This window comes from Macrobrachium rosenbergii, chromosome 16 (assembly GCF_040412425.1).
Source record: "Macrobrachium rosenbergii isolate ZJJX-2024 chromosome 16, ASM4041242v1, whole genome shotgun sequence".
Taxonomy (NCBI): Eukaryota; Metazoa; Arthropoda; class Malacostraca; order Decapoda; family Palaemonidae; genus Macrobrachium; species Macrobrachium rosenbergii.
The window spans coordinates 42,337,628-42,365,089 of record NC_089756.1 but is presented as its reverse complement, the minus strand read 5'-3'; the positions used below and the strand labels follow the sequence as shown (position 1 = coordinate 42,365,089).

Below are 27,462 nucleotides of genomic sequence, written 5' to 3'. Positions count from 1 at the left end.
AAGGATATTAAATTTTCAAGAATTTGGAATAAATGAATGCAGTGTAAATGCAGACTTTATGATTGCTTAAGGAAGCTGTAATTTAAATACACTAGTAGACAAATGAGGTGAGAATGTAAGTGACACCATATTAAAAAAAAAAAGTGTTACAGTCCTTGAAACTTAATATGAAATAATACTAATAAGAGAGGAAGTGAAAAATGAGACAGATTTTTACACAACTGCCACACACTGACTCTTCATTAATTATTGGGAGGCCGGACCCCTGGTACTGTATTAAAAGTAATTTGTTAATAAATGATTTTTAGATAGAACATGCTTCTTCTTATAAGAATAAATTAATAAACTGATGTATGTTTGACTTATTTCAGGGATTTGAATGTATTCAGGAAGTTTTCCATTAAATAGGTCTGAGGAAGAAAACTACATATACTGCTTCACTTTGTATGAAACCATGGGACACCAACTAAAGTAATTGGTTCATTTGAGAAGGTTATGGTTATGTTGTACTTCCTTTATGGAACCACAAAGTGCTCTCCTGTTAACCAAGAGGGTTCGTCTTCTATTGTCCCCAAAAAATGATCATCTGATTAATGGTGAGTAATTTGAGAGTTACACTTGGAAGATTTTAGGGACCATTTGTTGTCAGCTTCACACTAGCATTTGTATTTATTTATCAACATTCAGAGGGTATAACTATTTTGAGTTGCAACTGGATTCCTCTATTAAGACTGAACATGTAATTAAGTGACTTGACACTTTCATAAAATTTTGTACCATCTTGCCAGTTCTTTTATGAATCATTTTGAATTTGCTTTTCAAGACCACAGACTATCACAGCTTCCCATTCCTCATCCATTCACAGGTATTGAATGTGTTTAAAAGTAACTTGGTTTGTAGTACCCAGTCTTCCTCCTAAATGCTTCTCTTCAAGTGTTTTAGAACTAACTTGGTTTGTAGTACCCAATCTTCCTCCTAAATGCTTGCTCTTCAAGTGTTCTAACAATTTCAATTTTTGGTGAGGTTCTACCATGTCTTTCATCTTGATAAGTTGGAAACCACAGGACTTGACAATATAGCAGTGGACATTTGTAACATGGTAGCTGAGACATATGCTGCTTTCCCACTAAAGTAATTCAATGAGAAGGTAGGCCATAAGCAGCTGAATTTGAGGAATAGGAAATAGTACATTTTAAGATGTCCATTAGGTGTGTGAATGGCATGCCCCTATTTGGTGTACGAATGGTATATGTAATATTTGCCAAACACTTACGTGGTCAAGAACAATGCTTTAGGAAAGACTATATTTCATTCTCCAAGATTACTGCACTTATGACCTATCCGGAAATGAGTTTGTCATTTGGTTACCCACTTGCCAAAAAATCACAAACCCATAAATGCTTGTAGGCCTCTCTGCACTTCAGTTAGTTGAAGGAAACATGAAGATGTTGGTCATTATGGTTAAAGGCTTGTAGGCCTGTATCTACTTCAGTTAGGTGAAGGAAACATAAAATACTGGTCTTCCAAGATGAAGAATTTTAAACATGCATGTTTTCATGGATAGAGGCTTTTGGCATTTGTCCACTTCAGCTAGAAGGAAATGTAAGCATATTGGTATTTATGCGAGTTACTTGGTCACTCACACGGTTCTTGATGTCCCTTATTTTTACAGATAGAGATGGTAGTCCTGGTAAAAATTGTCAAGGGTGTGTTTTATCAATTACAGATTTTACTTCTTGAGAGGTTTTGAATCTTTAGTTACCAAAAGTCACATCCAGTTTAGCTCTGGGATGTTTTGGTCTTGTAAGGTCCAGTCTATGTGATTGTCATGCCTGGAATATTCCAAGGCCTTTGTTGCTTTGTTCCATTTCTCTGACAACCTTCATTTTTTGTCAACTTTGTGAATAAAAGTTAAACATTGGGTTGGTCACTGGTAAACATATCCATGTATCATGATAATCCATTTATATATTTTCCAGATGACTAATATATTACATATCTTGCTTACAAAGCAAGAGAATGTGATAGTTTAAGGCAATGTACCTGGATAAAAATGACAAAACTAGTTTTGTAATTAACACCAGCTCTGAAGAGGATATACATCAAACCCATCTTGTCTGCCTGGCTACCCATAAAAATTGACAAATTCTGTGAAGAGTTTTGAGATATTTAAACTTAGGTGTTTTTTTCCAGCCATGTACTTGATCACAGTTGATATGAAAATATTTATTAACATCTTTATACTGCAAACAAACTCTACAATGTCATAGTCAGAACTGATAAACAGTTAAGAGACTTACATCCTTTTCTCACTAAAATGATTTACTGTACAGTACTGTGGAAAAAAATCTTAACACTTTACGTAAATGAACAGTGAGAGGTTTTTCCAATAGGATAATTGAATAAACTTTGAAGTCAATTGGTTTAATACTGAATTGGTAGGTCTACAAAATCACATTTTACATCCATTAGTTGTTAATAATTTTCGAAATTATAAAAGCATGTTTGGGGTGATGCAGTTCCTGATTTTCTGTTTACATTTAAAATACAATATACAGTTCATATACTCTTCCTGTAACATACAATAATAATTTAATACAGTAAATACCATAGTCCAGTAACATGTAAAAGTATACCTGTTTGTTCTTGGCATTAAAAAATATTGCAATACCACCAGATACGATATGAGTATATTGAAATACAATAAAATTACAAGGGAGGGAATAAATTTGCATGAACACAAAGTTAAAACATTCCCAAAAAATGTAGTGTGCATCCAGTATTTCAATGTTACTTGAAACCAATATATTGCATAAGTGTAAGTACACAAGTCACTCAACTGCATGAAGGAATGTTATCAATTACATTTTTTTCTTTATGAATCAAATACTAATCCTTGTCCACAAGCTCATTATGCTGGCTGCTTTCAGTCCTCCACAAACAAATTGTGTTTGTGCTAATACAGTCCTATTTCAGCTTAATTTCTGGTGGATTTTTCTCCTTATCTTTTCCATTGGAAATTTTTTTAGATAACATTTAAATTAACACCACAAGAATAATGTTTTTAAACTGAAATTGTGAATAACATCCATTCTAAACATCATAAGAATATATTTTCTAATTGCATTAATTTTTTGCTTTTGTAAGCAAATGTGAAAGACTAAACAGCGTACTTCATTTCCAACGTCACAGCAGAATATTATACAGCAAAGAAATAGAGCAATAGAGTAGGAGAACAGAAAGTTTTTGCAGCTTGTAAGGGAGATTAATAATACTGTACCTTGTGACCATAGTACAAGTATTTGGTGTGCTAAAAGACATATATACACTTTCTATTTGTGGACGGTTGTAAGCTAAAGTGAACATCCAGAAATGGAAAGAATTAATAACTAGTGAAAAATCATGTGCAAAAATCCATTTACATATATTCAAGCATCACAAGTAATTATTAATAGATAAATCTTACTTTTCAGTGTCCATAAAATCAGTGATCCATGTGCACTTAGGTTAGCATGACAAACAGTGTAAAGAGGCATGTGACACTTACTGTAACCATTAATATCACTTTGGCAAAGTACATTTAGAAGACAAAAATGTGATTAAAATGAGGTACTTATAATTCCTCTGAATAACAAATAGTAATTGTGACTTTCCAAATTAGCACTTGATCACTAAAGCACTAAATGACCTTGCTTTCCCCAATGCCTGAACATAGAAGTAGGACATTTCTTCATTTTACATTCTGATATATAATAATAACTACTAGTATGTAGTTTAGCATTTTACTCTCGTCAAGTTAACAATAACAATAACTTAAAGTGATAATCTAAGATAAACAGTTGTTGTTTGAATTACAACCTGTAGCACCAAATAATACTCAGTAATATTTTCAGGTACATAAATGAAGAAGTTTGTGGTAATGAATGTCAATGGGTTTTGACAGAAAAGTTGAGAATTTATGAGATTCACAGTTTGCACATTCTGTGAAGAAGTTTGTTTTCAAAGATATACAAGAAAAAGTTCCTAAATGTCTAGATGTACTGAAAGACTGATGACATATATTACAATTCCTCACTGCAAGCATACAGATAAAACATAAATGTAACTAGGAATGATAGTAAAATAATGACTGTTAAGACAATATGGAAAAAGTTTTATGCAATTTGAAGATATGTTACCTCTTTACTTAATTCTGTCTTTCATATTCTGCAAGAAATGCTTATCTGCAATGTACTGATCTGAGGCTTTAGTTAATTTCAGAAAACTAATATGAAAGTCTCCAGGTGTTTGAAAAGAACATGATTTTTTTTTTGCTTGCTTGCAATACCTTAGGTTTGTTTGCATTAAAATAACAGCATCTTCACACAGCAAAGGAAGTATATTTCAGAAGTACCCTAAATTCCATAGGTAACTAGAACAAAAATATCAAGTATACAAAATTTTACTTTTTCCATGATCTACATTTTGGCACATAATCACCAAAAGGTCCATTTCTTGGCTGGAAACGAGAATCTGAAGGTTCTCCAAAATCTTCAAGACTTGACCTATCATCTTCCTTGTCACCTTCTTTCCTCTTATCATCTTTATCCTTTTTCAATCCATACAGTGGCATTCCCATAAATGTTGGCATACTATCTTTGTGTTCCTGAAATAGTAAATGTGAGTAAAATGAGTAAAGCATCTTTTGCTTTTCATATATATATATATATATGAATATTAATTATATTCTGAAGCCCAAGATGGTAACAAAATGAATATTAATAAATCTAATCCTTCGGGCCAGCCCTAGGAGAGCTGTTAATCAGCTCAGTGGTCTGGTTAAACTAAGGTATAATTAATTTAACTTGGTATATCTTTGTGTTGCTGAAATAATACATGCAAGTCAAGCATCTTTTTTTTCCAGGTATATGATTAATAACTGTAATTATTTCTAAAGGCCTAGATGATAACATCAAATTTTGTATGTTTGAACAAGGACACTGCTAGGTGAAAACTCTACTACTGCACGATGAAATCTTTACATCAACATCATCTCAGCTGATGCCCTATCCTCTGTTTACTCTACCTCATCTTCATCTTCTAAGGTCAGTATCAAGCAGTTTTTCTATTAATATCAACAAATGTTTGAAACAGAATAAACTGCTTCATTTTATATAACATGGCACTGTATACCTTAGATATGGCGTTATCCTTCAAAGGCAGTGCATCCCCCACGAAATTATTATTTTGCCACTAGGGGAAACCACCTCCTACCATATGCAACATCTGCCATTCTTCAGCTCAGCTCACAACCAGTAGCACAGAGATTAACCTTTGCTTATAATTTCCTTCTTTTAATCATCATTACTGCACAGTTACCAAGTTTGTGATGTAGATAGCCCGTTGTTAGATAGTTTTCTCTCTCGCTACTGTGCAAAGAATATTCAGGTTAGAGTCGGGTACTGACACCTCCAACAACCTGGTTGGTATTAAACTTTGGGGGTGTCAGTCAAGCTCCTTGGGGCAGTATTATGAATACACATATTTTCTGAACAGAAGTGTTTTGCATACAGAGTTCAGATGGGAAGTACCATGCCGTTAATTGTTTAACTAGCTAGGCAATTAATCATGGTACTAAAGTGTAAGCTGTCAGGCCCAATTCCTTAGCACAAACTTCTGTTATTAATTTTTTTTATTTTATAGTTTTTATTTGAAGAAGCATATGTGCCCTAGGCTTGAAAGAAAGCCCTATTAAGTTTAAGGCTGTTCTAGAAAATAACCTTCGTTCTTTCTTTCACAGATGTAGAGGCAACGACTACAGGAGAGATGTGCAGGAAGAAAATGCAGACAGCTATTTTTGTGACAAACTTAAACTACATGCACCTGCTTAAGTAGTATTTCGTTGTTTTGTTCCATTAACACACACAGCAGCACCTTCAGCAATTAATTACAGCCACCCATGCAAGAGCACCTTCAGCAAATAACTGCAACCATCCATTCCTCCTTCCAATCCTAGGCATGAGGATCCTCCTCCAATCCTAAGATGCAGATTTTCACCTTAAAATGGTCCCATGCTGATGATGTCACTGGCAGATTCTTTGTGTGGAGCCATGCACACCCCCTCACATGGAACAACTTCAGTATTCTGAAAGAGTGCTTGGTTTCTCCTGCTGCTTCATCTTCTTCAAAAAAGAAATCTCGCAACAGCAGATTTAAAGAACACTGTTCCACTCATAGCTCAGATAGGCATCATGATGAAGACATCATTGGTGCCAGCAGCTGACAGGAGTTACACTTGCAAACACTCTCACAACTGCAGGACAGTCATAAACAAGGCTACACTGGTAACAAGGCCCAGGGACATGTCAGAGGCAATGCACAGGATCAAGGTCACAATGATGAGAGCCATAACCCCACCCTGGAATCGAAGTCACAGATGTTGGGTACCAAAACCATGGTAATGGTATTATGCAAGACAGTGTTTTGACTGTATAACTATGCCAGGACCAGGGCTATGTAGATGTTAGTTGTGACTGACCAAAGTATCAGATGGGGCAGTGACTGTACCACGAACCCACAACAGGATCAGACCCACAAGCCAGGCAGGACATGTGGAAGAAGTAGGGGACCTTCAACCAGCAGTATGCTGACAGAGGAGCCTGGAACCTAAGAGTGCGGTTTTGTCTTCACTCAGCACCGAAGATCTTGTGGTGAGGGCCAAATGATGCCACCTAACCTCACCAAGATTTAGTGAAGCTACTGCAGCTCTTTTGTTCCATAGGACAAAGACAACAGATACCACAGCCTAAGTAGACCAGGTCTGACAAGAACCTGAAAAAATGGACTGATATTATGGTATTTTTAACAGTGAGTGGTAGCAGAAACTAAAGAAGGTGTTCTCAGCAAGTAGTCCCAGGTTGGCAGAGGTCATGGATCTGTAACAGCCTTTACCAGAACATTTTCTCTATATTTACCACTAGTCTGCTTTAGTGTAGCCATGGATTACTAAAAAAAAAAAACTTATGAAGAGTCAATCCCCAAATACACAGCCTTTGTAGTTGGTTCCAAGGCTGACTTCTCTCAGTCAACTTGCTGCCCAAGTGACAACAATATCTTAGCTAGAGAAGGTAATAAAGGTAGTTGCTAGCTGCTATCAGTCATCAAAGTATCTGCAGAGCCATGTAGCATTCCTTTGTACCCATCTTTTTACTAATGCATCTAAAGCCTTCCAATTAAGCAGGACACTAGCAGTCTTTTTCTGTTCTGGTACTTCCACTAGAGGAGGGGGCTTGTCTCCAAAAATTCTGGAGATTGTGGCACCAGATAAGAACAGATGTCATCCTTGCTTGTGGACAACATCCTCACATGCTAAACTTGGATACCTAGAGCCAAGATTGAAGTTTAGTAATGGGACAAGGTATGCGCGATGTTTGTGGCAGTGGATAGGAACCAAATCTTTTATAACAGATGTCATCTGTTTTTGTGGACGACATCCTCACATACTAAGCTTGATACCTACTGTCAAGACTAAAGTTAAGCTTGATGTTGGCAAAGGAAGCTGTTTCTGGTCTCTGAGGCATGAGGTGGGTAGCACTTCATCATTAAACAAGTATTTCCAGCAGACTTATTTCAGGATAGAAACTAGCTTCTGTCACATGCTCCATAAGTAAAGGAGATTTCTTAGCTGCCACAGACTTCAAGGGTAACTCTTTTATGTTCCTATTCGTCCAGCCTTCATTTAAATCTCTTCACCTTGTCTTAGCAGGACAGGCCTTCAATTTCTGAGTACTGTAGATTAGCCCTACATGTAAACTTTTACAAAGAAATTTACTGTATAACTTATAAAATACTCTTTCCTTTCTAAGACAAGGTGTTAAGAGATTTCAATGAAGGCTGGATGAATAGTACATGAAAGAGGTGCCTTTGAGATATGTGACAACTGAGAAATCTCCTTTACTTACAGAGCATCTGACACCTATCCTGAAAGATGTCTGTTGGAAATACTAGATGAATGAACTGACGATGATGAGGTGCCATCCACGTCATGCATCGAAGACTAGAAACAGGCAGCTGTGAGAACTTGGCAAGTCATCCAACACCTCCCTTACTGCTGCCTTTGCTGACATCGAGCATAACTCGTCCAGGGATTAAAACTCACAGCTTAGCATGTGTAAATGCTGTCCTCAAGAAAGGATGACATCTATTATCAAAGGTTTGGCTCCCATCTGCTGCCAAATCTCCAGAATTTCTAGAGCCAATTCCCCTCCAGTGGAAGAGGAAAAAGTAGTGAGGAACCATCAGTACAGTTGGCAACTGCCAGTTTCCTGCTGAACTGGAAGGCTACTATCATCTATCTAGCATGTGTAGAGTCCACTGTTTTCTGCTCCACAGATAAGGTGACTGAGTCAGTTGCTGGCTCTTTTTTTTCCTCTTCATTGGAATCTTGATGTTGGAACCTCTCACAAGAGTATGCCCTCACTGCCACCTTTCTCTTTTTCAGGACGATTTTAGAAAGCAGTACAATCCCATACAAGGAGAGAGTACTGAGACCTGACCAAGTGAAGCCACCAACCACTTTGCTTAAGTGATGTCCTCTGATAATTTGCACCCTTCCAGCAACAGTATGTTTGTCACACACACTTGTCGGAGGAGGCCTTAGTATCAAAGGACATCACCAACGCAAAAAGGTTGGTAACTTCTTGTATGGTACTGTACCTGCTTCCCAACATCATCTTGAAAAAGAGAAAAGTGACAATGAGGATATACTCCTTTGAGATAACCCCAGTCAGATTCCACTGGAGAGAAACAGGAGAGCTTGCCAATGAATAACTCCATCTCCCTACCCAGGAGTAAACACCAGAGGGGGGGGTTACTCCAAGCATTCCAGATTGATGGTACTACCTTCATATCCAGCAAGCAATTAGCAGTTTGTCACCTGGGAATTGAGGATTCACATACAAAGAGCTTACATAATGGCTGACATTTTTCTCCTATTGTTAAACAAGTTAGCAATGTCTGGAATGTTGCTAACCAGGGAATGGAGCTAAATTAAAAGTGGTGAGTTTGTGGTGAAACAATTATTAACTAGGGAAAATAGCATCCTCCAATTTTACAAATCAAAGTAAATATTATGAAATACTTACTTTACATAGAGAACCCCTTCTTTTAACCGGAACGTCCTTTGTTTTCTCTTTCAAATTCTGGTATTGGAATAACCCACAGCCAGGCAAACCAGGTGATGCGTCAGATTTAAACCACACTCTATGAAATGGAAGACAAAATTTGAAGAAGAAATGGGAACAATATAGTAGTGTAATTAGTAGAAGTTCAATTTGTCCAGTATAATAATTCACCAATATGCTTTAATATGAAAGTATCTGCACTAATTACTTTAATTAATTTCAATTAGTGTTTTAACATGTAGGGGTTACAGTGTCTTCCCTCCTATCAACCCAAATTTTGTTCAATTTTACTCTACTCCAATTTTCACTCCCAAATTGGGCATCCTGTGAGTTTAGACATGAAATTGAGTGGTCTGGTTAAACTTTATAACCGTAATCTTAGCCACTAATGAGAAGGCATTAGATTTGTGACATCATCTTGGAAAGTGATATGAAAAGGGAAATTTTCATATGACCATAAATGGAATTTCTTTGGGACAATTCTTTCAACCAGATTGAAATGATATTCCTAGACTGGCTTACGACCGATAACTGTTAGGGCAAACGAAGGAAAACAGCTTGGCATACAAGTTCAATCTTCTTTTCATGTCTTATCTAAGCAAAAGTATAGGGAAAAGCCGTACATTTAGCTCTCTGCAAAAGTAATTATCAAGCTACAGAGAATCACAGTTTGACTCCACTAGAGACTATTACACTAAAGGCACTGCTTTCTAGATGCACCTAAAACCTTACCCTACGATTCTAGAATTGAGGACTTTCATATACTGTATTACTATTAAGAAAACTGAGGACTTTCTCTTATTACTATCAAAAAATTTTAACCTACTACCTTGTCCTAAGTTCTGGTCTGCATGTTTACACAATGTGTTTGTTTATGATTGCTTTCTACTTATGTATTTGTGTAACTGCTGTCAGTTTAGTTGCTTTAATAAATTAATATTGCTATAATCTTGCAATTTTTTTTCCTCTTAAGAGTTTTACCTATATAAGGAACAATACAGTGGTTACTTTTAGAGGTTTTTCCTTATTAATCATTAATGGACGGGAATCTTCATGTGAGTAATCATATTTTGTGCCATACTGTTTGAATGAATTTGGCGGAAAAGATGTTCATAGCACTTCAATGATCCATAAATGACTTGCAGCAACTATAACAGCTCGATTTCAGAGGGAAATGTACTGCGTCTTTGCAGCTCCAGGACGTCTGTTTATTTGCTCATAAATATACCCAGGGATTGCTGTTGGTTTTTATTCTTAGCTTTTATGATAGTATGTCAGCTATAATTATAATTTTGCAAAGAAAAGTGCAAAGAAATATTAGAAAAAACATGTATACCTCACAAAAAGTTACTGCATCTCACCATCTCAGTAAATCTCATAAATATTTACAACAAATACACAGTACTCACAATTTATTACTGATTTTAGTTCTTATCTGTTATGATATTGTGTGAGCTGTACTTATAATTTTACAAAATAAAGCAAAATAAATTATTAGAAAAAACATGCATAACTTGGTTAAAATGTTTCTTTTACAAGTGTCTTGTAAAAGAGGCCCACACAGGGTTGTAAATAGTCACTGTCAACTTCCTGTGGAAGGTACAGAAAATTTTTTATAATTTTTTTCTTGCACCATGTGCATTTGCGTATCTTACTCTTTCCATTGATGTGTTTTTTCTTAAACTGGCCAACCTTAAAGACTGTCTGGTCCGGGGGTGTGCCTGATATATATTTAGCCCATCCCTTAAGGGTTAACAAACAAATATTTAGCCCATCCCTTAAGGGTTAACAAACAAATATTTAGCCCATCCCTTAAGGGCTAACAAAAAATATGTCACTAATCATGGGAGCAAAAGCAGTGAATGACAAGAAATTTCTAATAGCAGAAAATAGTCAACTGCCAGGGAAAGTACAACTGTCAATATTTAACCAGGGACAAAATTTATCTTATAACTAAAAAGCTTAGGGTATCATTCACCAGTAAAACTTACATCAGTTTTTGGTCATTATGCCAACAGAAATTGGCCTGAAAGAGGCTGACCATCTGAGAATTACATAATTCAACTTTATGAACAATAAGTCTACAACCATCCCTACTGTCATCACAAAGTAATGTTAGTCTGCAACCAGCCTTACTATCATCACAAAGTATTGTTAATCTGCAGCCAGCCCTACTGTCTTCACAAAGTAGTATAAGTCTGCAACCAACCCTACTGTCATTGCAAATTGCTGAATATACTGTACATCTATTGTCAATCAACACTCATGAAGGCAGGATAGTGAAACCCACATAAGAAAAAATAGTAGGATGGAAATAACAGTGAGGTTTGCTGGATTCAGTTGGTTTCATAAACACGACAAAGATACATAGCATGGTGCAGGCATGGGTGAAAGACAAAAATTCACATGAACAATGACTTCTAGGAACAATGACTTCTAGGTGAGCATCAAAATATATAATGTACTCTAAATTACCTTTAAAGACAATTTTCTTACTAAAAGTTTTATCATGAGCTATCAAAACATCTACCAAGCAGATCACATTAAAACAACAATACAGAGGAAAGAGAAATTTATATTTTTCATTATGAAACCAACTATAGAAAGCATAAAATAAAAGGTCCACATCCAAAATGAAGTGCAATTTTAAAATTTTCATATCAAAAGCATGTGACTTGTCAATTTCATTTATCTGGATTTTTCTAAATATGCTGACTTGCATAAAAAGTAATCATATGATATTACATATACTTTAAGTACATCATTAGCTAACAGCTAATTCTTTAATAGTATTACCATACAGTACATGTCTAAGTATAAGTTGTCCCTTAAAATTTTTGTTTAATTCACCCAGTCTAAGCCTATATTTATTAGATAAGCCAACCTCAAAAATAAGAGGTCACTACATCCATTTGCCTTCAATGCATGGCAGTAATAATCATTCTACCATAAAGTGATCTGTACAATTGGAAAATGACAAACATACCATTAGTCTTTATATGTTACTGCTGACTTATGGTACAGTCTATGGGCTTATGAAAATTTCTTTGGAGCTGTTTTGTTATTCAATAGTTTCTGTCAACTGTTTGAGTAATATAACGAAATTGCTAGGCATAACGTAGACAAATTCCATATTTTTAATTGTATAGCTTATAAATAATATATACAGGTAATGGACATAGTATAGCAATATCAAAAGAAATGTCGAAACAATAGACAGCCCTTCAATGTAAGCATAAGTATCAAGTCTACTAACGTTATCAGGTTCTCATACTCAGAAAACTCAGAAACCTGCCAAAGTCAAAGATAACCTTCTTCTTCTTTTAATGTGCTTTTTCCCATTTTGGTATATAACCAGCAGTATAAAAAAGCTGTAATTGCCATACAATTTATGGTGCTAGATTAGTACAATATATTTTGTAGGCTACAGTATAGTAGGTCATTATTTGTTCCCTCTCCCTTGTAACAAATTGTCACATTATATTCATTCTGGTTTAGTTTTCTATGCTCAGAATGTTAACTTACACGCCAGCATACAAGTATATGGTACAGTAGTCATAAAATTCAATCTCATAACTGTTCATGTATGACACTGTCCAGGATCCTAATAAATAAATATGGCTGGCCACAAAAATTTTGTCCTAGAAAAATGAGGTTCATTAAACTTATTATGGCTAAAATAACATAAAACAGCAAAGGTCTTCTCCCTAGTCATTACTGATTATACCATTTGTGATCCATTGCTCCCTGAGAAAGAATGCCCATACAACTGTTTTATTTTGTAAAGTACCCAGTGCTTAGAAACCAACAGATTGACGTATGACACAAAGAATCATGCAAAAAATCTGCATTATAAGCTAAGATTCTTATGAAATGGTTCTAAAGAGCAGAAACTTACCTATATGTAATAAACCATGTGGCCATGGCAATGGCACCACCTGCAATCTTTTGTGGCATTGTATGGAAAAATATAATTGTACATGTTAGCATCACATCACTTAACACACTCATGAGAGTCATGATGAAGAACAGCCCTCTGATGTATGGAGTAAACTGCTCATAATTCATCTGCAAGAAAAATAAAAATTTCTGTAGCGATAAAAAATAACAAACATTTCTCAAAATTGGTGTCTTGAAAAATATATTTTACACTGGCTAAACTACTGTACTTCAAACAGTTGAACAGATCAGAAATATCCCCTGCTTGCTACCAAGAGTTCCCAAGCACAGTAGAGAGGAGGAAGCTCTTTAACTTAAACACCTTGGCATTCTGCTTTATGCAGTGCATAACATACAATCGGGCAGGTGAGGGAATACTTAGCTTATAGCTCTTAAATTTCATTGTTCACTAACCAACAACAAATTAACAGACTTAGGTGAGATGTAATCAATGCCTGAATGTATAAGGTCTTAAATGTATATTGAGTAAGAAGATTCCAAACAAATTTATGATGACTTTGCTCTTGTTCTGAATACAATTACACATAATACTATACAGTAACTTTATCCACATAAAATAAATTGAGCCATATTACTCTGTCTAATTAAAAAAAAATAAAAGGAATAAATACATGAATATGTACTATCATCACCCCTACTTAAAGCCATTGTTATTAGTTACTGAGTTAGAGTTTTATGAAAGCTGTCAAATAAAAGTATGCATGGATTGTCCAATCATAGCCTCTGGCAATACAGTACTACAATATGGTAATTAAACAGTGCCATGTTAAGGCATCAAATACTGGTATCTTTGGAAGCTTGAATTTCAAGTCAGTGGGCCCTGTGGGCTTGTACCATATGAAGAGGTTTCATCATCTGGATACTGTAATAATAATAATAAACTGTCTCTTATTAACATTAAGTATATGAATGTCTACAATGGCACAGCTCTCCAAATCAAGTAGGTCACTGTAGAATAGTAAATGGTCTTCTCTTCTTAATGACAAACCTGTCTATTTGTAAAGTAAACTCAGAAAACAGAGCCAAATCGGAGTTACTGAAAGGAAACCCCAATTGAATACCTACAATATGGCATAAATAGAGTGGATAATTGAGACCAACTCCTCAAACCAACCAACATTACCATGAAAACTGTGAGATGAGCCTCTCCAGATGTGAGAGCTTTACTTTATAAAGTTCAACATATCTGGTAAAGTTTCCAAGAGGAGCACATACAACCTTCTATGAAACCAAGCAGTATCTTAGATGCTGACGGATCCAAGACCATAATGTGGGAATTTCAAAAGAGGCTACTGTTTACTTGGAGGCCTAAAATACTGATAACCTGTGAAGCACACTTTATATAGATTGCTGAAAGGTAGTACAATAGAATTAAAAAATCTGAAAAAAATTTGTCTCACAACTGTCAATGTTCTTTCAAAGAAGGTTAAAACAGCAAGGAAGATTATTAAAGAACAAAAAATCTGCATAAGAATGAGTGACACAGGATAAAGCTTTAAAAGCATCAATGAAAAGATAAGAGATTCCTGAAAGGCCTCACATAAGACAAAGTGCAGAAACTGCAATCTACAACAACAGAACTTGTTAGTTAGAGAAGAATAAGTTATATATTAAAAAAGCTTAATCTGACAAATTTTAAAAATAGAGTGCTGTAGCTTAATCAGTCCACAGGCACAAATGTGGTCTGAATGGGTGTGCTTTAACAAAAATTATTGCATAACTTACAACTGGATCATTTTTCTGTTACCAGGCCTAACAAATTTCTTTGGGGATTTGGTGTTCAAGTCTTGTTCTATATTACTGCAACTAACACAACTACATGGTTCTTTTTTTTTCATCAGAAAACTTTAAGCCTCCCTTTGATCTACAGTACTGTAGATGGTGTCTGAATAATAATACTGTAAACAGATGGGGGTCCATTAAGTCGTCTTCTTCGTTTTTAACGTGCTTTTTTTCCCATTTTTTATATGGGGTAAACACAATGCCTTCTTTTGAAGGACTTTGATTTGGCGGTGGGGTAGGCAGTAGCCTCGATCGGCTGCCTGCCTGACATCGCTTAGACCCCCGTAGCGAATGTGTACGTTACCAAATCCCCAGCTCCCTTTCTCCCAGCAGTGAGGAGAACTGGGCGGGTAGGTCGACAGTTCGAGACATGTGAGGTGTCTGTTATGTTTTTAGAAGATGTTGGAGTGGCTTTGTTTATGTGTGTATTTGTCTGTAACAACCATTTACTTTCAGCAAACCTATCCATTGATTACATACGTAATCCCGGGGTGTCTACACGGATAGCAAAGTGTCCGCCTTCTCTGACTGGTCGGCTGCGAGGATTGAACCCTCGCCACAGACTTCTATGAAGTCTGAGGTTGCTGCTTCTACCAACCGAGCCATCGAGGCTCCAGATGGGGGTCCATTAAGTAATCATATATTAAACAAATGCACCTAATTTTCAGATAGGAAAATCCAGTGCTACATCTCTGCCTTTCCATTTTCATTGACACCCATAACCTTTTGTGGCCATAATGTGCTTTAACATGGCATTATCAGTTTCATCATTCTAGAAAATCAGCAGAGGAGTTAAGCTGATTGGATGAATGGAAAACTCACTCAAAAGATATGATGTACAGTTTAAGTCTTCAGTATTCTGTTCACTTGTTAAACCATCTTGAACATGCTTCCAATTTTGGAAGCCAAAAGCAGCTTGCTGCTTATATCCACAAAATTAACTTAGAGGATGAGAGTCTAATCATGTAAATTACATCTGTAAACAAGTAAGCAAGTAGGACTACTGCAGGCCACCTGTTTCAGTGAAATGAATAGCAGAAAGTCCAAATAATGATGATGCTGAGCACTTACAGAGTTTGATAATTTCACTGTACAGAGCACAATAAACAATTTGTCTTACTGGTAAATAAGAAAATTGAGTTGTATGGGAAATAAGAGACTGAGCAATTATATGCTGATCTAAAGACAATGTTCATGCCAAGAATCAAAGCTTTTAAAGATAAAAAAATCTATTATCAAGGAGGTGGAACCGAACAACTTTAAGATAAGCAGCAAAAACAGCTCCATATAAAATGATACAGTTGAACACAGCACTTGGAAATAAACATTTAATTTCTTGCCTACACAACTAAACTGTACATCATGAGATACACTTCTCTAAACCATATACCCTATTTGAGCTAAATTCAATCCCAGTTGATTTATCTAGCAATACCTACTGAGCTGTGTGCCCCTGAGTAACTGAGAGCATGTTTACAGTATGGATCTGGAAGATATGCTTTAGTAAGGACTCTGGAAAGGAGTGTTTTCTGTATTAACTTAATTGTAAAATAAAGAAATTACACAAAAATAAAAAGCAGAAGGTACTAACTGCCCCCCAGTCTGGAGCCCATATACTTGACGATTTTATAAATGGTATTTTCTCACACAACCTTGGTCAAATGGCATCAACCGGACAAATCAAAATCCATAAAAACACTGTTGCACATAACTGCATCACTTGACTTTCTGTAAAATGTATTTACAACTGAATATGACGGTAAAGGGCAGATAAACTTCATTAGTTACTTACAACTGGTGAGTGGCTACAGTGACTTGTGATACCAACAAAAAGGGTACCATAACTCCAACATGCACATATATACAATTAATTTATGTATAATTCAGTATTCACATTCTATACTGGTTCTAAAGGGATGTTTTTATACTCATGGTAAAAAACTTTTTTTAACATTTTGCACCGAAAAAAATCAAATGGAAAGTCTGACAATGGCAGATAAAACAATTTATATCTACCTACTACATTCTCTGGAAGGAACTAAGCTGACAAGAACTGAAGCTATCAGAATATTAATAAGAAAATGAACTGCTTTTCTCTCTAAACTGGGAGAAATCTTGTAGCAAGCAGTAAATCCCACTAAATCCTCAATATATAATGCTACTGACTTTTCTGACCCAGCATTTTCACAGCTTATGTGTATTCAAGATTGTGGTTGGTAGTTTTATATTAACTTCATGTGATATATCTCATCATCCAAATATGAATGTCAAATATACTTACAGTGCAATACAGTATTTCATATAATATCATGTCAAGACATGATAGAAAATAGAAATGTTAGCCATGTCAAAAATTCTAAAATAGCATACCTTCATAATGAAGTACTCCTTCTCTGGGAGATTCTCTAAAATAGTTTGCTTATCCCCTATGTCTTGGTCTGATCGTTTGTGGTCTTCTAGGCGAATCTGCTCCCGAATACCTTCCCAGCCCACAATGGATTTGGCTTCTTCAACAATCACTAAGTTGATGTAAACCAACAGGAATGCATGGCCTAGAAATAAAACAATACCGAAAACTAAGATTTTCTTTCATAAATTTCATTACAGCAAATGTTTTATCAAGATACAGAACTTAAAGAATTGGTAATCTTTAAATTAAAATCCTGACAATTTCTTGCCAATTACTTGAAAAAGTACAGAAAATCTTAAGTAAGTCAACACGAATTTCTTGATATCAGATATTCTTTGCAATTTTTTGTTATTTTTATTTACAAGACATACACATTTTATGTTGCAAAGGTTTTAGTTGTTTGTTTACATGGCTAAGAACAAAATTCTGCCAAATCAAACAGTAGATATTCCTATAAAAGACTAATCTAAAGATAGTAAATTAAATCAAAAGTCCTCAAAAATACAAAAGTTAACATACTCTACTAACAACTGACATAAATAAAATCAATTAATGATGTACAAACCTTGTCTGAAAAAATTAAATTACTGTACCATAATGTATTTCATAGCAGGCAAATCATGGTTACAAAAGGCTTAATCTCTAACATTTAATGCACTGACAGACTAGCAACATTACAACACAGTAGTTTAAATTTTGCTTTAGTTAAAAGCAGCAAGTGGCAGGTCAGCCAAGATAAAACATCCATAGGTGGAAACAAGTTCAAACAATTAGCATGTTATAAGAGGCTACAAAAAAACCCTTCATGAATAATTATAGTACTCCCTCATCTTGTAAAAGCCTGAATTACACAAAGAATAGAGACTATCCTGACCCTTGTTCAAGCAGATTTCTTCTGTTGTCAACAGGTAAATGAAATATTCTCAATGACAGCTGGATATTCCAAAATTAGGGATAGAGAGTCAAACAAGCTTTGTCACTGATATTTTAACCAGTTCAACATTCTTTTATATAAGGGTGCTGATGGGAGAAACCACTAAATGCTACTATTGAGTCTATGCCCAATATGAATAAAAAAGAAAAAGGTATGACGAGTGTGATGAAAAGGAAAAAGCGAGGGATTCAACTTACAATGAATTAACAGTCATGCCTACAGCCCTATAAAAAATTGTATTTTAGTTGTAATCTTGAAGAATGACATACAAATTAAGAAAAACAGAAGCTTGCAGCTGTATTTGTACTCATTATATACTTGACTCTTGACTTAAAAAGTAAAAGTCACTGGAATCAGGAAAAACATTTTAAGTATTGGGCCAATACTTATCATATGCTCTAAATCTGCTGTAGACAAAATTGTCACAATAAAGGCTTGTTTGATCTAGCGAGTTTACATATCAATGAAAATCTACCACTCTGAAAAAAGGTATGACTATGGCCAGTTCCATAAAAGGGCTCCTGAATATATATAAAGAGACAGGGCACTTGAATGCCAGCTCATCTTCAGGGTAGATGTTAAAACCACAAGAGACCTAAGAGAGAGCGCTATGAAACTTATCCACAAGAACATACATCGAAGCAGCAGCAATCCAACTGCAACAACAGGATACATACAATGTCAACAGCAAATCAAAGGAGGAGAGTAAACATCCTAACTGTCGCAAAATTGCTGGAAAGCATCTTCCAGAGCTGACCTAGGATCTGGCACAGGGGAGCAGAACACCAGTAGCTTCCTATTTATGTGTGGAAAACAAGTCAGTCATTAGTGTTCTCCAATGCTTGAACAGTCTTTCTATCACTTGAGCATGCAAGGACTACTCTTTTCCCACTACCTGGCCCTGGTTTCTGAGGCTGGTCTGCCACTACATTCCTTCAGCCTGGAAAGTACCTGACTGACAGCTCAACAACACGGGGAACTGCCCATGTGTGCATGTACTTTGCCAATGGACCATGCGTGCATTTACTTTGCCAATGGAAAGAGTTGAATGGATATAATCCCCTGCTTGCTGACACACGCAACTACAATCATGTTGTCGCTCATCAACACTTCAGTGACACCAGTCACCTACTTATGGAATGTTTGCAGGGCTATCAATGCTACTCACATTTCCAAAACAATGTTCAGATGAGGTTCAACCTCTGAAAATGCATACAAAACAAATATACAGCTCAGTTGTGAACAAAACCCCCCTTTGGTGTGTCCACAACAGAAGCATCTACAGGGCAGAGTGTTCACCAAACAAGATCCTCTCTGATCACCCACACAAGGAATAAAGTTGAGGTGTAACTTGAGGGATGACCAATACCACTTCAATTGCCACTGAAATGAGCGTAGGTGGAGATGCCTCTGCAAGGTGAGCTTCTCCAAGGACATGTGGCTGAGGATTATCTGCCAAAGCCAGCACTACAACCTCCCTGAGCCTGCTGGCATGAGAGTCAGAAGGAAAGACACTCACTGTTGCCATGTCTATAAGCATGCCCAGTTACTATGCCTATTGCTTGGTATGAGAGTGACTCTTTCCAGTACACTAGATCCCTAGATTGTGGCAAAATGCAAGTCAGCAGTCTCTGGTCTGGAGCACCTGCAACTCTGAAAATGCCAGAACTAGTCAGTCATCCAAGTAACACAGTGAGCATATACCCTGCAAATGGGCCAGAGCCAACACCAGGCACTTCCTGGCAGAGTGATGAACATGCACTTGAAAGTAAACATCCTTCAGGTCTACTGCAAGCTTGAAATTGCCCTCTCTGATGGAACCCCAAAAAAAAAAAAAAAAACTTCTTGTTTCCATCTTGAATAGAGCCTGAAAAACAAACTTGTTTAACAGAAAAAGAATAGAATGTTGACTGGTCTCCAGCTACCTGTTGCCTTTTCCACCAAGAGAAGGCAACTGTAAAACCCTGGAAATTAGCTGTCTAAGACTTCCAGTGCAATCTTCTCCAAAATCCCTTTCATCTCTGCCAACGGCCAGAGCTTGCAGGGATCCTTGAGGTTAAGACAAAAACAGTAAAGGTACCTTAATGGGGAGAGGGTGGGAGGGAACATTGGTTCTTGGAGGTTGTTTGGTAGCCATCCTAAAAGACTGACTACCCATGGATCTACCCCATCTCTGCTACACTGCCCAATGACATGACAGGCATCCCCCTCCAAGAGGCAAATGAAGAGGGATACTGCCAACCTCAGCATCCCCCTTCCTTTTTCTTTCCCTACTTCACTTCCTAGCCAAGGCTGGGGAAAGACAAAAAGACTGGGAAGGCTTCTCACCCTTACTAGAGGAAGAATTCTGGGTTCCTTATCTGGGTTTGCTGGAAGGAGGGCTCCTCCCAACACCAGATGAAGAAGGTATTGCCACAGTTACCTTCGCACCTTGGGGGTGGGTGTTTGTAGATCACATGGTAGATCAAAGAGTCCCCAGCTGTCAGTACATCTCTTCTCCATTTTACTCCTCAGAAAGATCAAGGAGGTCCCCAGAGACAGACTGTTCTGTAACAAGACTAGTCTCTGAGGAAACAGGTTAGCACCCTGATTTGAGAGGAAAGTTAGTGCTTTCTTCCCTGTACCAGCAATCTCCTTTAACCTCACTTTCTCATCCTCAGTTAAAATACCAGTGAAGGCAAAGCTAGCAAGTGTGTTCACCGGAGGTTGATCCCTGATGCTGCCTGAAGGCAGCCATGGTGACTAACTCCATATCTTCAGACTTGGCTGTCAAGAAGACCATATTTTCATGATGGTGTCACTCCAGGGCAAAGTCATTCATTTTCCTAAATACTACCCTATTCAATGGTAGAGCAGTCTTGACATTCTCTGACTCGTAAAACTTCCTCTAGCATGTCAACAGAAGGGGAAGGAGCTTGCTCAATCTGCTGGACATCAGTGAACTTTCTGACTGTCCTGGTCCAAAAAAAACTGGGCCAGCTGAGACAAAGGCAATGTGAACAACAAGCTCACTTCAAGTGACACACCCAAGGTCAACTCAATCAAAAGATCACTGAGTTCACAAATGAGTTCGATTACCTCCCAAAAGCATCATTTCAACTCAACCTGCAGTGGTTTAGGGAGGACCCAAAAAGGTTAGGTGGTGTCAAATGGGAGTATTCACTTCTGACAACACCTGTCAAACACTTTTTATCCTTCTGCCTCTTATTTCCAAAACTTTTCCACAGTGGAGACAAACTTGCACATCCTTGACAGGGAAGTTCAGGAATGCTTGTCCTACCCTGTCAAAAGGAGCAATAACAGTGAGGGTCCACATAAATGTACTACATGAAACACCCACACACTCACTCATGCACTTCACTCATCACTCTTCTTCAGAAAACCCATACAAAAAGAGTTTACCGGATACAAACTGGAGGAAAGGAACCTCCAACTGAACTTGGCAATCAAGCAGGAACACATCAAAGCATCCATAAATGACAGCAGCAAAAGAGAAAGTGTTTAGAGGCAGAAGGTGTGAGAGGGGTATTATCCCACTCATTCCCTTAACCACCAGTTAACTTAACCACCTTGTTACTAAGTTTCAAAGGCAAATTCCAGCTTGCTCTGAGAAATATGTCTAGATAAAAGGCAGCGGTTTGTATTTCCGTAAACCAACGTAGAGTTCCTGTATCACAAACTTTGGGTATGAAAGGATTCTCCCATGGGCTATATCCAAACAACTGAACAAATACACAGGGCAATCTGAATTTTACACAGTTATGGGAAACACACATGGCTTTTTGACATACATTTATAAAATATGAGTCATACATATTTAGATACTTCTAAAGATAAAAAAAAAAGTTATGAATCTATTTACTGAGTACATCAACAAATCTACAATTTTCTGGTGATTGGTCTACATGAAAAATATCTTGTACATAAAATTGTATTCTTTCTGAGGCAAAACAAAGGCACTTGACATGAAGGCCATCTTGTAACACTAAGTTTCATGCAAACATCCATCCTAAATACTGCAGGTTAAAACAGACCAAAAATTAATTTTAAAAAAGTAAATACATATATATAATATATACTTTCTAAGAGGAGCCCTTACTGTAACTAGCATGTAAGGACAACAGCAGAGAACATATTGCAAACCTAACCAACTTACTACCTGGGTTACTGATGGTTATTACTATATACTGAATACATAGGATGATACTACATACAGTGTGCCATACATGACACTAGAATTTCCAATTGATCTCTGCATCCCTTTGTTCCTCAGCTGCATTTTTTTTCCTTTTACTTTTCAACCATATGCTTCGGTCTCTCCCTACATAACTGCCTAACTCCTTGTACTTTACTTTGCTCCTTTTATAACAGCTCTCTTAAAAACAGATGCTATGGGCTAGTTTTTTCTGAATTATGAAATGTGAATCAGTGGTCTCATTAAACTGCTGTACTTTACAATTATGCTAACACAGTAATAAAAATACTCTTTAGATAGCAGTGAAGAAGAATAACTTAATTAGGATACCATCGTTAGATACCCAATAGAGGGTTGAGCAATCCACAATGCCATCCCCTATATGACTCTTCTATAAGCTAGCAAAATTGCTAGCAATATTATAAAATAAAAATAAACTTGAGCCCTAACTTAAAGGCTAGTATCTTTCTTCATTTTCAAAACTCTTTTGATACTTGGTAGATTTTGGTTCTATGGTCAGCATAATTCCTTTAACTGCTACCCTAAGCATTTTGAAAAGTTTAGGAGTGCACTAGCCTAACATGGGCTACTAGGCTAATTGGTGTTTCTTTGGTAAAATATGTCCAATCCTAACCTAAGCTTTATAACTAAGAAACCTAACCTAAACTATGAACCTTAAATACTAACATCTTAAACTTAGAAAAATATAATTCACAGGCGTGCATCAGTTTAGCAAATTCAAGGCCCCTTCATAAGCTAAAGTGCATAATATATGGAATGGAATGGAATATAAAATTTAAGCCAAAGGCCAAGTGCTGCGACCTATGATGTTATTCAGCACAGAAAGGTTAAGCGAGAGTTAAATGGTTTTGAAGGTGTAACAGGAGGAAAAAATTGCATATGCCCTTTGCAACAACTGTTAGGAGAGGGTGGAAGGTAAGAAGGAAGAAAGAGAATATGAATGAGGTACAGTAAAAGGAATGAAAGGGTCCCAGCTAGGGACCAAAAGACGCTGCAAAGAACCTTAAATAATACTTACAGTGCACTGCACAAGATGCACTGAGGGCACTACCCCCTACAGGAGATTAAGTGCCTTGGAGGGAGACGTAATTTTTTTGTGAACACTGGGCAATGGACAAATTATACTAAACTACTGAACTACACATGTAAATTATTGGAACTAAGCAGACTACTGTACTACCACGCCTTTGGTAACTACCAGTTTACATGCAATATGGGCACTGTGTTTAGTACCAGTCCCTTAGGGATGAATGTATTCTTTAGTTTTACCAATTAGGCTAGTCAGACCTAAGTAAATTTTACTGGGTAGAACTAAGTATTAGCTCTGTGTCAGGTATTACCCTGGAAATTAACTTTTTCTATAGTATTCTGGTTGCTTTTCAAGAATTTACCATTATTTTTTGTAGCTCGACTATAATTAACCTCAGAGCTGATTATATTTTTGCTATCGTGCATGAGCAGTGTTATAGGAGAACTTTTGGTAAAAAGTGGAGTTTCCTTCAATGGGTGGGGGCCAGGGGGCAAAGCACCCCTGCTAGTAAGACAGCCTACTAGGTTAGGTTAGTTAGGGTACATTAGGTTAGTATGGTTTCTTTTACAACAGATTTCTTTAGCCAATCCCTTCTTGAACATATGGCTTCCTAATGTCTCTCGTATTCACGGAATCGTTCCATACAGTCCGTGCGGAGCTAATACTTTGAAATACCTTTTACTGGCCTCAGCATTATTTAACCAAATCTCTTCCAAAACCTGAAATAAGCTTACCGCATGCTATCCAGTAACATCACTCACCTGAAATATCAAACGAGTGCCAATGATGTCCTATTTCGTTGCATTCGTATTTGTCTTTAATTATCGCTTTTCCTAGGCAAGAGCCTGTTCGGTTTTCTACAATACTAAAGAACCACTGGCTCCAAAAATACCAGAAGCATGTCCCGATCAGCAGTCTGGACATGTGCCTCTTGATCACTTCCCGTCGACCGCAGCCTATTGTTGCACTTGTTAGTAATATAAAAGCTCCAACAACCAGGATCATCCATGCCCACGCCACTTTGACGAAATACACATTGAAAACATTATCTTTCATGCCCATGTAAACCTTCGGCAGCGGCAGGAAATCACATATGAGTGACCCAAAGAACAAGCCAATGGAATAGAGTGTTATTTTAACTTCCGTCTGGACAAACAAGACTTTGCGGCAACCGTGAACAAGGATGAGACTCAGGACGTGTTGCACAGACGCTTGTTCAGGCAAAGGTTTGGTTCCCTTAGCAGCCCAACGACCTTTTTCAATAGGGGGTCGACAGGACTTGAAGGACTGGCCCGTGACGGACGACCCCCGGGCCTTCTTCGGTTGAGCACCTCCTGCAGAAGGCATCGCGACGGGAGACTCTTTTTCACTTTCCTTGGCTCAAAAACCCAAGCCGGGATCACGGTACGGCCACGTCGCCATTGACAAACGTGGGGACGTCGTCTAATCCAACACAGGTATCATCTGGCTCTTGGGCCAAATCTATTTCTGGACCAGTCATGGCCGCTCGGTCATTTGCTTCCCATTCCTCCGCTTTCGGGAAATCGGTACGTCGTTATTTAAAGGAACTCACAGAAGTCGTTGTCACATTTAACAAACGTATGACCTTCCCTTAAATGTTATATGCAGATACAAGCATGTCACTCACATACAGAGATAAAACGATTGTTAAAGAGTGGGCCGTCTCATGATTTGATTTCCTTGCCCTCTGTTAGCAGACGACAAAATGTTTTGTTTACTTCCTGTAGTTGCCAAAAGGCACCGGTATCAATGAAAAACGAAAATATTTATAAAACGTTAACTCTAAAGGCCTTTTTACACTCTCAGTCTACAAAATAATCAGTCGTTATATTTTTACTATCACTGATCAATTTATAAACAAACTCATTTGACATCGCGTTGTTTTCAATTTCCAGCGGAGAAATTGAAATAGCTGTCTTTAAGGAACGAACTTTGTGAATCACTCGGCAACAGTTACAATTAAAGACGAAATGCAATCATCTTTGTTCCTGTAGTAAATTAACAGACGTTGCGTACCAGATTACGCAGTTTGTACTACGCAGTGCCGTACTATTTACCTAAAAGCTAAAGATATAAAACTGCTTAATCAGACAAAGAAATACCACTGCGTACGATGTTCACAGTGTGATTAGCCAGTTTCCAATTAAAGCTTTAACGGAAGAGTTTTGGGACTTGACAAATGCTACAGGGGCCGGAACTTGGGTACATGATACAGTTCAACGTAATAGCCTACAAATTTTTAGTTTTCTGAAAAGAAAACTATTGTGCCGGCTTTGTCCGTCCGTCCGCACTTTTTTCTGTCCGCCCTCAGATCTTAAAATCTGCCAAGGCTAGAGGGCTGCAAATTAGTATGTTGATCCTCCATCCTCCAATCATCAATCATACCAAATTGCAGCCCTCTAGCCTCAGTAGTTTTTATTTTACTTAAGGTTAAAGTTAGCCATAATCGTACGTCTGGCAACGCAACAACACAGGCCACCAGGGCCGGCTGAAAGTTTCGTGGGTCGCGGCTCATACAGCATTATACCCAGACCACCGAAAGATAGATCTATTTTCGGTTGCCTTGATTATACGCTGTACAGAAAGCTGGATTGCGCCGAAGAAACCTCGGCGCATTTTTTACTTGTAACTAACGACGGAAATTTCTCAAGCATGTGCTCTGCGTAGTATAAACAAATTAAAATGTTTGTTACAAGGAATATCACATGAAGGAAAATGTCTTGTTATTTCATTACAGGGTTATATTTTTTCCACTTAGGGATTATCTCAATACACCTTAATGTAAAAGTAAGCTCACTGTGATCTTTTCACGTCTCTTATATCTGTGGTAATAAACTTTAAATCGGCTGGCATATGATAAAACAGAGACAGAAGCGATGTTACAACAATGATCTAATTATAGTTCTTGGAAAGGAAATTCTCTCTCTCTCTCTCTCTCTCTCTCTCTCTCTCTCTCTCTCTCTCTACACAAACAAACACACACACACACACACACACACACACACACACACACACACACACACACATATATATATATATATATATATATATATATATATATATATATATATATTTGTGTATGTATGTATGTACAGTATATATATAATACTGAAATTTCCAGAGGTACTTAGCGTTAAAAGACGTTTGGACGCGATGTTAAGCAGTTAAAGTATTAATATGTTATTGACCAATGTCTTAGTTGTTCCTTTTCTGGAACTAACTCCGGTTAGGAGAATCAGCTTAATATCAACTGGAAGCATTATGGAATGACGAGTTGGTGCCACCGTAAGTATCATACATAATTTTAGTATTATCCAAAATAGTAGTGTAAATGCTACAGTTTTTATTTTTAAATGCCCCATTAAAAATTTTACATTATTCTCCGTTGTTACTCAATGCGGGGTGCTCCTCGACATTACGTCAAACAATAGTCGTAATTTAGACATTTATGGACGAGTATTTTAATTTTTCTTCAACTCGTTGCTGCAGATAAAACGCTAATGTATTGCAATTCGTATTCTTTAAAACTTGAATCCAGTTATGTTAAAACTTCTGGAATGTTATGCATAAAACAACTTCGCATATTCTATTTTGAATTCTTGACAATGCACTTTTAAGACAGTTTTTCAAGAATTTCTCTGAAAGATGTCTTTTGTGACTAGAATTTCCTTTCATTTCGAATTTATGTGGGACTTTCGAATTTAATCACATAACCAAAATTATGTCGATCTTCAACCTAAAAGTGACTTTCATTATTGTGGTGATGACGATAAGAATTTAGTAGTATTTATGGTACTGTTGGGACTCTCTTGTGCCGATATTAAAATTGTCTTTAACTACTGTCTAAAATACTGGCAGTAGTTGAAAGAATTTCATTACATAACCGGTGGACTCAACTAGATGCTATCTTTTGCTATTCTGGCAATGGTAAACTCGATTTGCATCATA

The 27,462-nt window shown here is 37.0% G+C and overlaps 1 protein-coding gene and 1 long non-coding RNA gene across 2 annotated transcripts; one reads left to right on the top strand and one right to left on the bottom strand.

The window, feature by feature from the left end:
- Positions 1 to 438: 438 nt before the first annotated feature.
- Positions 439 to 9,128, top strand: LOC136847373 (uncharacterized). The gene is made up of 3 exons (XR_010855714.1): positions 439 to 596; positions 4,976 to 5,084; positions 5,786 to 9,128. It is a non-coding gene; the product is annotated as an uncharacterized lncRNA (long non-coding RNA).
- Positions 2,409 to 25,565, bottom strand: LOC136847372 (acyl-coenzyme A diphosphatase FITM2-like). The gene is made up of 5 exons (XM_067119001.1): positions 24,255 to 25,565; positions 17,274 to 17,455; positions 13,060 to 13,229; positions 9,123 to 9,240; positions 2,409 to 4,645 (listed from the first exon to the last, which is right to left on the bottom strand). Exons 1-5 carry the CDS (start codon positions 24,838 to 24,840, stop codon positions 4,442 to 4,444), a joined length of 1,260 nt encoding a protein of 419 aa, XP_066975102.1. The 5' UTR covers positions 24,841 to 25,565; the 3' UTR covers positions 2,409 to 4,441.
- Positions 25,566 to 27,462: the final 1,897 nt, after the last annotated feature.